This window comes from Myotis yumanensis, unplaced genomic scaffold, assembly GCF_028538775.1.
Source record: "Myotis yumanensis isolate MYYU_CA2020_CCGP unplaced genomic scaffold, mMyoYum1.0.hap1 SCAF_2, whole genome shotgun sequence".
Lineage (NCBI taxonomy): Eukaryota > Metazoa > Chordata > Mammalia > Chiroptera > Vespertilionidae > Myotis > Myotis yumanensis.
In genome coordinates, this window is record NW_027223753.1 from 9,710,112 (window position 1) to 9,725,475 (window position 15,364).

The 15,364-nt window shown below is 49.0% G+C and overlaps 1 protein-coding gene across 2 annotated transcripts in view; it reads right to left on the reverse strand.

Annotated features, from left to right (window-relative positions):
* Positions 1-8,957: 8,957 nt before the first annotated feature.
* The window catches only part of PADI2 (peptidyl arginine deiminase 2), a 47,507-nt gene continuing 41,100 nt past the window's right edge, over positions 8,958-15,364 (reverse strand). For both annotated transcript variants that reach the window (XM_070404196.1, XM_070404195.1), the window contains 2 exons: positions 12,848-12,976; positions 8,958-11,916 (listed from right to left, as the gene is read on the reverse strand). In XM_070404196.1, coding sequence (XP_070260297.1) covers positions 11,683-11,916; positions 12,848-12,976 — 363 coding nt within the window. In that variant the 3' untranslated portion in view covers positions 8,958-11,682. The remainder of the gene's footprint in view (positions 11,917-12,847; positions 12,977-15,364) is intronic.

Sequence of the window (15,364 nt, forward strand, 5' to 3'; positions counted from 1 at the left end):
TGCCCAGAGAAACCCCTCATTCCCAGACAAATCGGAAGGGTTGCTGAATGAATCCAGGGGATTTCAAAGAAGACAGATAAAGGTGTTACCCATTCATTAAAAAATATGCATGGAGGCCCAGCCGGTGTGTTCAGTGGTTGAGTGTCTACCCATGCACCAAAAAGTCACTGGTTCAATTCCTGGTCAGGGCACATGCCTGGGATGTGGGCTCATTCCCCAGTAGGGGGCGTGCTGATTGATGTAGATGTTTCTCTCATTGATATTTCTATCTCTGTCCTTTTGCCTTCCTCTCTCTCTCAAATCAATGAAAAAAAAACACACATTAAAAATGTATGGAATAATCTATGTGCCAGGAGCTGGGATGCTATAGTTACTGCCCTCACTGGATTTACTAATAGGCAAGTAACTGGACAATTACAATGCACTCCTTCTGTAGAATAGGGTGAGAAGGGAACCCAGCCCTTGGTGGCTTAGTTAGCCACTTAGCATCAGACACCATTTCTTGAACAATTTCTGTATGTAAACATTACGATCCATCATCTTACTTAATCCCACAACAACCTTGTGAGAGAGTTGTGTGTTTGTCTCCATTTTAGTCATCTCAGCTGTTTTTTTTTCAGACTCTTCTATGGGTCAACGTGGAGGTTGGCTCACTCCTTGGGCTTGATTACCGTGGTGGCCTCAGTCCTCCAAGTCAGCTGGTCTCTTCAGTGTCCTCAGGCATTGATGTAGGTAATTGACTTTGCAGGTACCTGTGTTTTTCAAGAATGATGTTTTTCCTTCTCTGCTCACTTGTTTTTGACATATGTTATATGTCATATGTTATATTCTTTGGTTTTCACACTCATTTAGATGCTACTGGAGAAATTAAGATGGTCAGACAAATTGGTTGGATGGGGCTGAGTTTCTGAGGTCTTGGGCTGGAACTTGGCTACTACATTGCCATGTGGCTTCATGAAGGAGATGTGTAGGAGGCCATGAGAAATAGCCTGGAGCCCTGGGTCTAACCTTGAACCTTCCCCCCAAGGCTGGTGACCTTGGACAAATTCCTCCCCATCTCAGGCCTATAGTTTCCTTGCCTGTATCATAAGGCTGTGCGGCCGGCTGATGTAAGGTTCTGTGATTCACATGGCTGCCGTGCGGGGCTGCCGTGGGGGTGTGGCTGGTGACAGGGCTGAGGTCACCTTGACTTTTCACTGGGGCTGACCCAGCTCTGGAACAGGGCTCCCCCGAGTCTGCCCCACGGGGCCTGTTGGGGCACCCAAGTTGGCAGAAATCACAGGAACACTGTTACTCTCCTAATTTCTGGCTGAATTACCTTCTGAGATGAAGGAAGAGTGTTTTCTTTCTCCAAGGGACATATTTCTAGAGAATTGGTCCTCTTGGCATTTTTAGGGTTCTTTCATCTCAAAGCCAGGTGCCACTCCTAGATAAGTGGCCACACTTTCACTTTGCTAAGGTCACCTTGGAAAAAACAGCCCGAGGCCAGCAGAATGGAGATCTTGATTTATGAAGAGGCACTTGGTGCCAATGGGCCCACACACCCTCCAGTCACATCATTCCTGGGCTTCATGGGGATTTGGGGAGCTCAGAGTTATGGAGGAATACATTCCTGGGCGGCTGCACCTCCGCCCTGAACTTTGGGATTTCAGAAAGGCACAGCTGCGGAAGGACTTAGAGGTTTTCGTGGCCTGCTCCTGACGTATCTTCTCAAGGTGTCCTCGGGACACGGCCCAAGGTTGTGTTTGTTTGTTACTACTTACCTGGCAAGTGAAGTATTGCTTTTCACCAGTCTGCTAGACGCTTTAAGTTTATGCTGAACCTCATCATTTGCAAATGTGAGCATAGAAAGTCTCCTTCAGTCCTCTTAACAACCCCTTTAGGTTGGAATACCTCCCCATTTTACAGACTTCCTTATGACAAATGAGACTGAAAGCTGAGCAGTCTTTTTTAAAAAAAATGTTTTTATTGATTTTTAGAGAGAGAGGAAGGGAAAGGGAGAGTGGAGAGATAGAAACATCAGTGATGATCCATGGGCTGCCTCTGGGAGCCTGAAACGCAAGCATGTGCCCTGACCAGGAAGCAAACCTTTAGGCACATGAGTCGATGCTCAACCACTGCGCCACACCAGCTGGGCAGGAAAGCTGAGCAATCTTGGGTGCGAATCTTGCTTCAGGAGCTCCTTCTTCCCTGAAAGGGCTGGGAATCAAGTCCAGAATTAAAAATTAAAACCAAAAAGCATTGCTATTTATACAATCAACTACATACCTAGTGTCTTGTAATTTAGGGCAACCTGGCTGGATTCCTTGCAGCCAGAGGGCTAAGGAGGGTTGGATTTAGGGGGGATAATATCAGATGATTTTATTGCCTGTGGTATTTGCCTCTGAGAAAAACCCACCTCACTCCAATGAATCCCTCTGATGGGATTGGGGGCCTTTACATGCAAAATTCAGGATTTCATTTGCCTTCCATCGGGGTGTCCCAATGGCCTCTGAAACTCCACCTGCCCCCAACTGTACATCCACCTGCCCCCAACTGTACATATCGCCTGGGAGTGTTTAGCTCTCCTCTTATTGGCTCCACCAGCTATCCGGTCTCTAAGCCAGAAACCCAGTGTGGTCCTTGACTCTCCCCCTGCCACATCCGATCAACCACCAACTCCCAGCTTAGCCTCCAAGATTTCCAGGGCTGGCCCACCCTTGCCCTTCCCGTCTCATCTTTCCTTGTGATGAAACCCGTTCTGTTTTCCTCCTCATTTCTCACCTCCACACCTTGGCTCATTTCCAGGCCTTGGATCTGGAGTGCCCTTTCCTCCTTTTCCACGTGGCCAATTCTCCATCACTCAGGATTCAGCTCCAACTTTCTCTTCCCCTAAGAAAGCACCCCTTTGCCACTCTGATCAGTACATCTTCTGTATCTGCCATCAATGCACAAACACCTGGATTGACAATTACCCATTTACATGTCTGTCTTCCCAGACTGTGGCATTTTGAGGGCATGGCCCATTCACTTTATTTTCTTCATAGAACTTATTGCTATCTGCAAGTTTAATTTTAGTTCCTTATGAATATACTAGAGGCCCAGTGCACGAAATTCGTGCAAGAGTAGGCCCTTTTTCCCCCGGCTGCCGGCACCGGCTTCCCTCTGGCACCAGGGACCTGGGCTTCCCTCACAGTCCCAGCTTTGTCCAGAAGGATGTCCAGTGTAATTAGCATATTATGTTTTTTATTATTATAGATTTTTTGTCTGAATCTCCCACTCCAGAGGTCAAGAACAAAGTCTCTTTTATTTTTTATTTTTTTGATTTTTTACAGAGAGGAAGGGAGAGAGATAGAGAGTTAGAAACATCGATGAAAGAGAAACATCAATCAGCTGCCTCCTGCATATCTCCCACTGGGGATATGCCTGCAACCAAGGTACATGCCCCCGACCGGAATCGAACCTGGGACCTTTCAGTCCACAGGCCGACGCTCTATCCACTGAGCCAAACCGGTTTTGGCCTATGTCTGTCTTGTTCATTATTGTGTCCCCAGAGCCTGGTACATAGCAGGTGACCAATAAATGCTCAATGAATGAACAGATTCGTGTTTGTTTCCACAGATGGCTTGGGACTTTGCACACAGTAGCTCTGCCTAGATGTTGGTTGGTTGAAGGAAGGAATAAATAGAAACAGAGGATGCACTCTCCCTGTCCTGTCCCTTGTAGAAGGTGAAAGGAGAGACTGGGGGTGGGGTGGGTGGTGAGGGGAGCAGGGAGCCCAGTGAAAATTCAGGCAACTTTAATATCTGGGTTAGGACTAAGGCAAGGTGAGTGCACAAAAGTTGAGAGGGTCAAAAAACTCGGTCATGCCCAGCTAGCGTGGCTCAGTGGTTGAGCACTGCCCTATGAACCAGAAGGTCCTGGTTTGATTCCCAATCAGGGCATGTGACCAGATTGCAGACTTGATTCCCACTGTGGGGCGTGCAGGAGACAGCCAATCAATGATTCATTCTCTCTCTCCCTTCCTCTCTGAAATCAATAAAAATATATTTAAAAACTCTAGTCATTAAGATAAATGATATTTTAATTCAATCTTTAAAAAAGTAAAAATGCAAAAATCCATGATGAATAAAATGTCAAAATTTTAAGACTGTTCTCAAACAACACCCAGAGGACTGAGTCAGTCAAGGGAATCGGGAGCAATCACTCGGGTTCTTTTTTGTCCTGGTAAAGGCACTTGGTGGTCATCTTTGCTGTTATTGTTCAAGATGCCAGTGACGATGATGACAAGGCTGCCGTTGTTGCTGCTGCTCGTAGCTGCCATCTTTGGAGGACTCCGTGCCCACCAGGCCTTCCGCAGAACACTTTGGGTACATTTTCTCTCTAATTATCACAACCTTCATGAATAGGGACTTTTGTCCTTCTTTACAGTTGAGGCAATTGAGACTCAGAAGAGTCAACAACTCCCCTAACTAAGTCACATAGCCAGGAGGTCAGCATCTCAGTTAGGGAGACCTCTGTGCTGTGGGCACAGGCCCAAGGTCAATGGGAATGCAGTGGTTGCAACCACGCTGCTCCACCTGCAGAGGGCGCCTTCACCCCACGGAACTGCCAGGGCTTCCCAACCTGCCCTTAGAACCCTCTTCCCTTTAAACCCCACCATATAATTAGACTTCTCAAAATATTCTCTCAGAGTGGGATGGGGTCACTCATATGCTACAGTCTTCTCCAATTTCATGAGCAGACTCTATGGAGCTCCCGGAGCAAAAGTCACGAGCCACCCCTGCTCCAGATGGGGCTGCGTTTCATACCGCTGAAGTCAGCTCAGCTGCTGGGACTTAGCAAGTGGCCCAGCGCCTTCTGGGGACTGTCACGTTGCTGGACCTTATAGCAACACACACACACACACACACACACACACACGACCTCACTCACCCTGTGAACCTCTGTGTCACTCCCATCTGCTTGCCACATCACCAGCATACTCTCAAGTTAGCGGTTAATTTGGCCCTCTGGGTGTGTGTGGGTGTGCGCTTTGTGGACACAGTCCACGATACAACTCCCTTTCCAGCTGATCTGAATTTTGAGCACCCCTTTCTTTCAGAGACAGAACCAGGTAATGAATGCAGAAAAGGAATAGTGGTAACGATTCATCTGTGGTGGTGACATGTCCGCTCATGGGCAACAGAACCAGTCAGAGGGATGCAGAACGTTAAAAGCAAGTCAAGCCTGGCCGGTGTGGCTCAGGGGTAGCATCGACTATGAACCAGGAGGTGATGGTTTGATTCCTGGTCTGGGCACATGTCCCGGTTGTGGGCTCAATCCCCAGGAGCGGGCGTACAGGAGGCAGCCAATGAATGATTCTCTCTCATCATTGATGTTTCCATCTCTCTCTCTCCCTCTCCCGCCCTCTCTCTGAAATCAGTAAAATCATATTTTTTAAAAAGAGCGATCTTTATTACAAAAAAGCAAGTCGACCTTCTAGAGAGGCAGGGAGGTGGCGTGGTTAAGTATGCAGGCCTTTGGGAATTCAAATCCTATTATACCAGCCATGTACTGTGTGACCTTAAACCAGTTACTTAACCTCTCTGTGCATTAGTTTCCTGTTGTGTAAAGTGGGGAAAAGAATCATAATCACCTCACATGGAGGAGGAGTAACTGAATTAATATCTGTGAGGAGCTATCACTCTTAAACTGGTGGTAGGAAGCCCAGTTAGGGGAAACCAAGAGGTTAAGAGAACTGTGAATTATTAGGGGAAAGAGATTATGCTAATCAGGTTGGGGAGACTTCAGCATAAATAAGATGCCAAGGGTTTCAGGCAGCTTTAAACTATTATTTAAAAATACATAAGTAATCAAATTCTCACTATATAAAAATTTCAAGCAACATAAAGTTTAAATCCACTGCCACACTTCCTTTCCCAGAAGTGATTACTATTGTTAGTTTCAAGGGATTGCATGCATAAGCATATGTATCTTGCTACAGAAATCCATGGCTTTGCTTGATTAAAAAAAAAAAAGCCAACATCAAGTGCTTGGTCTTGGAATTCTTCCCTTGTCCCACAGATCTATTTCATGTTATGTGGTACAAAATAGTTAAGTGTGGGGATGTACCACGGTTTGATCATTCCTTGGGTAGTTTTTAAAAAATGTTTTTCCTATTGCTTAATAGCAATACAGAAATATATGTTACTGTCCTCTTTCTAAAATACAAGGTTGGTCATGTGGCTCTAGCTACTCTAAACATTTAGGGGGTCCCATTGCTCAAACCCTAGTGTTTCCAGCATGACTTCAGTCTATATCTTAGCCACTCTATGATCACCATGTCCCAAACCTGTCACACACGCCCCTTTGTATCTCCACTCAGCTTGACAGCTCTTTCTCCCTTCTCTCCCCAGTCACTCGTCCCTATATTCATTCATTCCACAATCACTCATCCTAGCCCAAATGAACACCCTCTGCCAGCTGGAAATAATTGTGGTGTGTGTGTGTGTGTGTGTGTGTGTGTGTGTTGTGCTGGGCTGCATATCTGGCACTTCGGCCAGACGGGGCACACTGTGCTGTCTGTTCCTAAAACACATAGATAGGAAGGTACTGACATCAGGCCAGGCCTTGAGATATGATCTCATGGCCCCTTCTCAATATGCTGTACTCTCTGTTCCTAAAACACATAGATAGGAAGGTACTGATACTATACTGTGTCGGGAATTAAGGTTTTGTAACTTTGTGGTTTTTGCAAATAAAAATACTGTAATTCCTGTAGTCTGCGCTGCAGTTCAGCCTTTGCTTTGGCAGGGTGCTGTAACTGTAGTCAGCTGGCCAGCTTAATAAAGGCTCTTAAATTTAAATTCTGAGTCGGTGGTCTATCTTGCTGAGTGAACCCATAACAGTGTGTGAATCCACAGCCTTTTGCAGCTTATTTATTTTTCCATTTGGCAAATAGTTACCAAATGCCTGCTCCATCAGTCTGTCTCCCTGAGAGAACCCGTGTTTGCTTTAGACTTCTCCTTTTGGTGTTACAATGCTAAACTTTTGTTAGGAATGTCAGCCAGACTAGCTGGACTCTGGGGATTTAAGAAATGTGCCGCCCTAGCCAGTTTGGCTTGGTGAATAGAGTGTCGGCCTGTGGACTGAAGGGTCCCAGGTTCGATTCTGGTCAAGGGCACATGCCCGGGTTGTGGGTTCGATCCTCAGTGGGGGATGTGCAGGAAGCAGCTGATCAATGATTCTCTCTCATCATTGATGTTTCTATCTCTCTCTCCCTCCTCCTTCCTCTCTGAAGTCAATAAAAATATATTAAAAAAAAAAGAAGAAAAGAAATGTGCCTATTTCTACACCTGGGGCTCAGCCTGGCAGAGAGGCTTCCAGTATGTAGCCACTTGTGGCTATTGAGCACTCAAAATCTGACTAGTCTGAATAGAGATGTAAGTGTAAAGTGTATATCAGCTTTCAAAGACTTTCTACCAAAATAGAATGTAAACTATTTCATTAGTATTTGTGAAGTTTTATAATATGTTGAAATGGCAATAATCTGGATATGATGGGTTAAATAAACCATATTATTAAAATTAATATCACCAGTTTTTTACTTTGGACACCGTGGCTACTAGGAAATGTAAAATGACCTATGTGGCTTGCATTATATTTCTATTGGGAAGTACTATTCTAGGAGTCTCTGGGTGACTTTTCACCTATCCTGAGGCGAGTGAGTGGCCAAATGTGAAAACACCACCAGGATGGCTTTAGCACACCAGCATCCCTTGGGGAGTCTCAGAAGTAGGTGGGTCAGGAAAACCCCTTGAAGATTGGCCTTGCTGTGGCTTGGGCCACATGAGTTGGGTATAAAAGAGAAGAGTGACCTCAGTGGGCTGGGCCTATGAGTGAAGTCTGAAAGTAAGAGAACTAGTGATTCTTGTTTTGCAGTGGCCCCTTAAAATGGCTGCACCAAAACATCAATCCAGAAGCCCAAGATGGGACTAAGGGTTAAGAAGCCCCCAGGCGTACCCCAAAGAGTTTGGAAGTGGCTTCTAGGCTCAGCAAGCGACTTCAGGCCTCAAAGACCCTGTTAGACCATGGCTATATTATATGGATTTTTATACCATGGGTTAAATCACAGATGCCTATGTGTAACAATTCCTTATTGTGAGAACATGGTACTCCCCAGAGCAGTGGACACTATTGGTGCCCTGCCCAGATCCTTTTCTGGTTCTGGGAGCTCATCCACAGTTCCTGTGACTTTGCTGCTAAAAACTACAGCTACGATCCTCTTTAGATGACTGTCCATGGGTTACTAGCGCCCTCGTGCCCATTCTGAGGGCCACTAGTCTCATAGCCAATGATTGACTGGTGCGGGTGCACAACACTCCATCTGCAGATACAGGAACTCAGATGCCACACAGACTCCCCCTTGAGCAGGCTGAGGCTGCAGCTGCAACCACACTCTTGTTTGGCTTCTTCTCTTTCTCCGTCCTGCTCTCTTCTCTCCCTTCCTGGCTTCTCCTAGAGACACTTCCTTAATAAATCACTGGTTCTCACATGCTCATCTCAGGGTCTGCTTCTGGGGAACCCCACCAGGAAAACACAGTCAGACTTTATTGTGGGTATTGGTCTTGACCTTGGGTGGTGGCCATGTCATACACATCCACTGAGTGTGTGGGGATTCCAAACCCTTGGGGTTCCCCTGCTGAGAGGCCCCGACCCTGTGCCCGGAAGAGCAGGGGCTGGAGGACCAGAAGCGGGGCCATGTGGTCTGCATGCCTCCAGGTCATGTTCAGGAGGCAGCAATGAACATCACACCAACAGCCACGTGACTTCCCCTCTCACATTTATTTTATTGCTGTTTCATCAGGCTCTTTCCCCACATCTTTTGATCTCCATCATGGCCTCTTGTCCAGAAAGTTGAAACTGTGCCATCTTGACAACACCCCTGCCCTCTTACATAAAGTCTTTCAAAATAAGGATTGAAACAGGAACTCTGCTGAGATTTGCAACACAGAAGTATATTCTAGGCTTACAATTTATAGGAAGTGGGGGTGGGAAAGAGCAATGAGTCCACAGGCCGGGGGGAGAGGCAGTGTCCACACCCAGGGTAGTCACACAGGTGGGCAAGCAAGATGGGAACAGGTGCCTGAGTCCTGAGGGTTCCAGGATCATCAGGAATTACTGACTTATCGACGGGGAGAGCTTTAGAAAAACCTACACACACACACACACACACTGTCTCTACATGGGAAGCACTTACTTCCCCTTAAGATAGACTAGAAAAAAATGAAAGCGAGCCCGAAAACCCACATTAACCCAACACACACACACAACAAACTCTAAGTCTCCAGAAAAACACCCTCCCATAGGCACTTGGTGTCTTCAGCTCTGGGGTTGGAGTGAAGGTCTGGGGCTTTGTCCCCCAAAGACAGGGGCCACTGTCCCCACAGGGACACATCTGCTTCTGAAGGCTCTGGGGTCTCATATTTCGGGTGGTCCTGGCCCAGCTGGACAGGAAGGAGGTCTGTGTCATGAAGACACCCCCTATCCACCCCCAGCCCCTCCCCAACTGCTAGCCTTTTATTTCTCTGAGACAGTGACTTGCAGGAAGCTGTGTGCCCAGTGCATTTCCTGAATACAGCAGCCTGGCATTTCTAAAGAGCACATCACGGAAGGGGCAAATGCTGGCTTTTTAAAAGGTGGACGTGCTGATGGCTCCATGAGGCAGGGACCACGTCCAGTTTGCTACTAACCCCGGTAGCCTCAGGGCCCAGCACTGTGCCCGGCACTTAGTAGGCCCACAACAAATGTTTATTGAACGATGGAATGAAATAACCCAGGAAGAAAAAACTTTTCTCCCAAGACTACACATTTATAATCTTTTCATCAGTTATAAATTGGTTCGTTTTAACCCTCAATGTGGAACTATAATTCATGTATTCTCCTGCCATCAGCCAGTGCTAAAGGAACTTTTTTTTTTAGTCGCAGCTGAATCTTGTCAGTGGGAGCCAGAGAACTAACCTGGTTATGTCCACACGGGAGGGGCTGCAGCACATGCTCTGGTGAACTTCAATGGGAGGATCAATCCATCCCCAAGGCCAGCAGCTGGCCCAGAACCGGCTCTCCTGGCTGGAGGCTGGGCCAGGGTCCCTGTGTGTTGGGCCTGATGACTGGGGAGGAGGGGCAGGTGTTTCATTATACCCCGGGGGAAGGTCTGAATGATAAAGAAGTAGAGGCACCTGTGAGAGGAGGGAGGCCAGGGACTGGCCCTAGAATTGAGAACCAGGCAAGAGAAGGTGGGTGTGGCGGACCCCAGGGCCTTGGACACACTGAACTCTCCGGCCACAGGGAGGCCTGTCTGGGGAGAAGCCCCAAGCATCTGGGAGAACCTGTGTCCAGGAGAAAGGCGAGGCAGAAGGAGCCTCTGGGGAGTGGAGAAGGCTGCTCGGCTAGAATCTGCTTCCAGGGAAGGTTCTAACGGCATTTTGGACCCTCGGGGAAGGGGGAGGCCAAGGTAGGGAGAAAGCCAAGGGGGTGTGGGAGAGGCTGGTGAGGAATGAATACTGGGGTCGCCACCTGGAACCCGGAGGCAGGTGAATTTGAAATGTTGATGGCAGCTTAAGGTGGGTCAGGTTCCAGGTCCCTTTCCACGCCATCTACCTTGACTTCAGGGCGTGGCCACGAGGAGAACCGGTGAGCCCTGAACCTCCTCCCTCCACCTGCATGCAGTTTTGGACAAGGGACCAGGCTTCTCCGGGGAAGGATCTGGGTAGTTGCAGCTTTGCTCTGTTTTTCATGTCAGGGCTGTACCGATACTGGCCAAACGCCCGGCTGTTTTCAGGAAGGACAGAGGGAGGTTCCCTGGGGGTGACGTCAGTGGACACTGAGGGCCTGCTGAGGGAGGGCAAGGCACCGACACCCCAAATCCCTCCCCAATTCCTGCAGGCCTCCCAGTGGGTCTGGTCGGGCAGGGGGACCTCTGGGGGAGAACTCGGGAGGGGAGGGAAGTGCCGAGCCCTGGTAGTGTGGCCCTGACGGGGGGTTTTCTCTGGGTTGCCATGCAGGAGCCTGGCTGAAGCTGACTGCCGAGGCGGCCACTTCCATGATGGCTCTCGCACTTCATCTCTCTGCTGGCACCACCCCGGCCACTTTGGTTCTCAACCTTGGCTGCGCATTAGAATCACCTGGGGATCTTTTTAAAATCCTGATTTCTGGGCCTCATCCTCCGGAAATTCTGTTTCTTTGTTACTAATGTTGTGGCCCCACCCCATAACAAAGAAACAGACTTTCCGGAGGATGAGGCCCAGAAATCAGGATTTTAAAAAGATTCCCAGGTGATTCTAATGTGCAGCCAAGGTTGAGAACCGCTGTCTTAGAGGCTCCTTTCTCTTAGAGACCTTGGTTGACTTTGATAACTGACCATTTGGGCAGCTGGCTTTTCCTCTTCTGTGCTTTGACATCCCCCTCTTATGTTTTAAATTTGCCAATGAAGAGTGAGCCTGGGGAAGCCCTAGGCCCCCACCCTCGACCTCGCCGTGTGGCCCCAGGTGTGCTGTGTAATTTCTAGGTCCTGTAAGTAATAAACTTTTTTGTTTTGCTTTTTCCAAGTTTCTTGATGCTTATGGCTGAGGGGCTTCTTGCCCTCATGAGAACCACAGGGCCGGCCTAGCCGCAACACCGCTTCCTGGTGGGCTGAGACCGGCACACAGCGCCCGCTGCAGGTCAGGGCACCATGTGCCACCACTTGAAGGCGAAGGGCTTCCTGCGGACGTTGGTGCCACAGTGGATCTCTCCCAGGAACTTGTGGTAGGCGGAAATGTCGTCCACGAAGGTGCAGCAGAGGCCCAGGGGCTCCAGCAGCGAGCGCACGTGCGTCTCCAGGCAGCACACCTCCTCGATCTGGGGCCCGAACGGCTTGGGGATGCCCAGGTCCTTGTCGAGCACAATCATGTTCACCTGTGATGGAGGGCAGGGCAACAGCTCCTGTTTAGTGAGCACCTACTATGCACCCGGCCCTGTTCTAAACCCACTGGACCCTCCCAACAACTCTATGAAGTATGTCTTGTGATTTATCCCCACTTTACAGATGAGGAAACTGAGGCACAGAGGGGGCTAAGCAACTCATACATGGCAGAGCTGAAGTGGAAAAGCAGGCTTTCTTCTCTATGTAGGTGCATGTACATGCCTGTGCACATAGCTATATATGTATGCAGCAGCATGTGCATGTAAATGCATATGTGTATTTGTGTGTACATGCATGTATGCATGTAAATGCATGCATGTATCTATGTGTGTGTGTTTGAACCTCTTTCTAGCTCATAGAAGACTCTCCTCTATGATAATAAAATTCCCCTGTCCATAAAGGTCTTCTTTTTTTTAAAATCCTCACCTGAGGATATTTTTCCATTGATTTTTAGAGAGTGGAAGAGAGAGGGAAAGACAGAGAGAAACATTGATGTGAGAGAAATACATCAATTGGTTGCCTCCTGCACCAGGGCCCAGGCTGGGAAGGAGCCTGCATCCAAGGTACGTGTCCTTGGCTGGAATTGAATACGGGACCCTTCGGTCTACAGGCCGATGGTCTATCCACTGAGCCACACCGTCCAGGGCTCCTTAAAGGCCTTTTTAACTTACACAGCCCTTTCCTATCTGTTTAAGGTAGAGGATTCCCCAGGAGCCCAGTGAGGCAGCCAGGATGAGCCTATCTCCCTTCAGAGGGAGTGAGCCCAGAGAGGCCAAGTGCCTGGGGTGGGTGCTGAGGCCACACAGCAGCTCAGCCAGGACTGGGACCTGGGCCTCCTGATGGACGGCCTCAGCCTGGGGGTCCTTCTGGCTCTGGCTGCCCCCTGACTGGCCTGGGTGGGGTTTGGGGGCCCGAGCGCCTCACCATGTTTGGGAAGTAGGCTATGGCCTGGCGGTCTTCGTCCATCTTGAACAGAGCAGGCAGGTCGATGATGTCCTGCTCCGTCAGCCCCAGCTCCTTCTTGAGGATGTCACGGTTCCAGTCCAGGCAGCGCTGGGAGGGGGAGGGAGGGCAGGTGAGTGAGAGGACAGCCCTGCCACTGATACAGAACTGTACAGAGCTGTAGGTATATGGTTACTGGGCTTGGTAACTGGTGCGTGTAGAAGCTATTGTTCCGGGGCCTGGAGTGTATGACTGGACCTGCCCTGACTTCAGGAGACCCGCAAGCAATCCAACCTTCATGTCCCAGGAGGACCAAGACGGTATCTGAGTCTTTGTGCTCCGGGGAGAGAGTGTCCCCGCCCAGGATGCAGATGAAGAATCATGGTCATGAGAGGATGCTCAGATCACTCGACTGCAGCATTTATCTGATCTACTTTCCCCCCTGAATTCCAAACCCCTTCACCTATGAAAAGGGCCGGCTTGAGATGAGATGTAAGACGGTCTTTAGGGTACGTAACCCGCCGTCTTCTCAGATGGCCGGCCACGTGAGTAAAGGCCCCATAAAGACTCAATCCTTGTCTCTTATTGGTTCTGTAGTGACAGGTACAGGAGCGCTGGCTTTCCTGGTGTCCCCACCTTTGTCAACTCCACTCTTGTCTGCAGCATCAGACCCAGGGCCCAGCACTTCAGGGAGCTTTCCAGGCTCACCTCGCACCCCTGCCCTCGCCAGGGCTCAGGATCAGCAGTAATAGAGTGGGAGATCACAGCAATCATACCAGGAAGTGCTCAGTAAATGAGCCAGACACAGTGCTAAGTGCTTGCTACACAGTCTCTCATGGACTCTTCAGGTCTCCCCTAGAATTGAGAACCAGGCAAGAGAAGGTGGGTGTGGCGGACCCCAGGACTTGGACACACTGAACTCTCCGGCCACAAGGAGGCCTGTCTGTGGAGAAGCCCCAAGCATCTGGGAGAGCCTGTGTCTAGACCAGTGATGGCGAACCTTTTGAGCTCGGCGTGTCAGCATTTTGAAAAACCCTAACTTAACTCTGGTGCTGTGTCACATATAGAAATATTTTGATATTTGCAACCATAGTAAAACAAAGACTTATATTTTTGATATTTATTTTATATATTTCAATGTCATTTAACAAAGAAAAATCAACCAAAAAAATGAGTTCACGTGTCTCCTCTGACACGCGTGTCATAGGTTCGCCATCACTGGTCTAGGAGAAAGATGAGGAAGAAGGAGCCTCTGGGGAATGGAGAAGGCTGCTCAGCTAGAATCTGCTTCCAGGGAAGGTTCTAACGGCATTAAAAAAAAATATATATATATTATTGATTTTTTACAGAGAGGAAGGGAGAGGGATAGAGAGTTAGAAACATCAATGAGAGAGAAACATCGATCAGCTGCCTCCTGCACACCTCCTACTGAGGATGTGCCCGCAACCAAGGTGCATGACCTTGACCAGAATCGAACCTGGGACCCTTCAGTCCTCAGGCCAATGCTCTATCCACTGAGCCAAATCGGTTAGGGTCTAATGGCATTTTGGACCCTCAGGGAAGGGGGAGGCCAAGGGTGTCTTCTCTGCAGAGAGAAAGCCAAGGGGGTGTGGGAGAGGCTGGTAAGGACTGAATACTGGAGTCGCCACCTGGAACCCGGAGGCAGGTGAACCCCCGTTGAGGGGACTGAAGACATGGAGTTCTTAGTGAGGTGCCCCCGGTCCTACAGCCAAAAGTGGGGAGGGGCATGATTTCACCTCATAGTTCACCCCAGAATTCGCCTCAGATCTATCGGATGCCAAAAAATGACCAGGGAGCAGATATTATGATAAAGTCAACTTTCAAATAGCCACTGAGGGGTTTTGTGAACGTGGCTTGGGTTTCGTGGATTTCGCTTCTCCAGCATCCACTCCACCCCTTCCCCTGCAAGGCTGCCTTGGATTGACCAAACGCTCACTTCCTGGTGAGAGCTAATTAGTGGACGCTCGCCCCTACTGCCTTTCCCCAGGGACGGGTTCGGGGATGGACAGTAAATCAGGTTGAAGGCATTTTGTTTCATTGTTGGGGGCATATAGACCTCTGTCTTTATGGATGGTGTTCTGGGTGGATGTGAGGACTGTTGCAGCTATGCTTCCATCCACGAGGGCACCTGCAGACCCAAGAAGTGCACCCACTACGGGACTTCCCACTTATATGAGCCCATCATGTGTTTTTGTTTAAATCGTGTGTGTGTGTGTGTGTGTGTGTGTGTGTTTGTAAACTTGGTACTTATGGAAGAGAGACTGTTCCATGATGTAACTGCTGCTGGACTCATGAGCTGGACTCAGGCCAGAGCGAAGATGGCTTACTGCAAACCCCGTAGAGACCGATCATAACTGCTGTTCATTCTGACATAAATCAGCACCCCCTCTCTGCCTCCCACGAAGTGCTGGTTCCCGGGACAGGCTGCTGTCCTGACCTGGTCACGCATGTAAAGCGATGCCCATACCTGGTAGCATT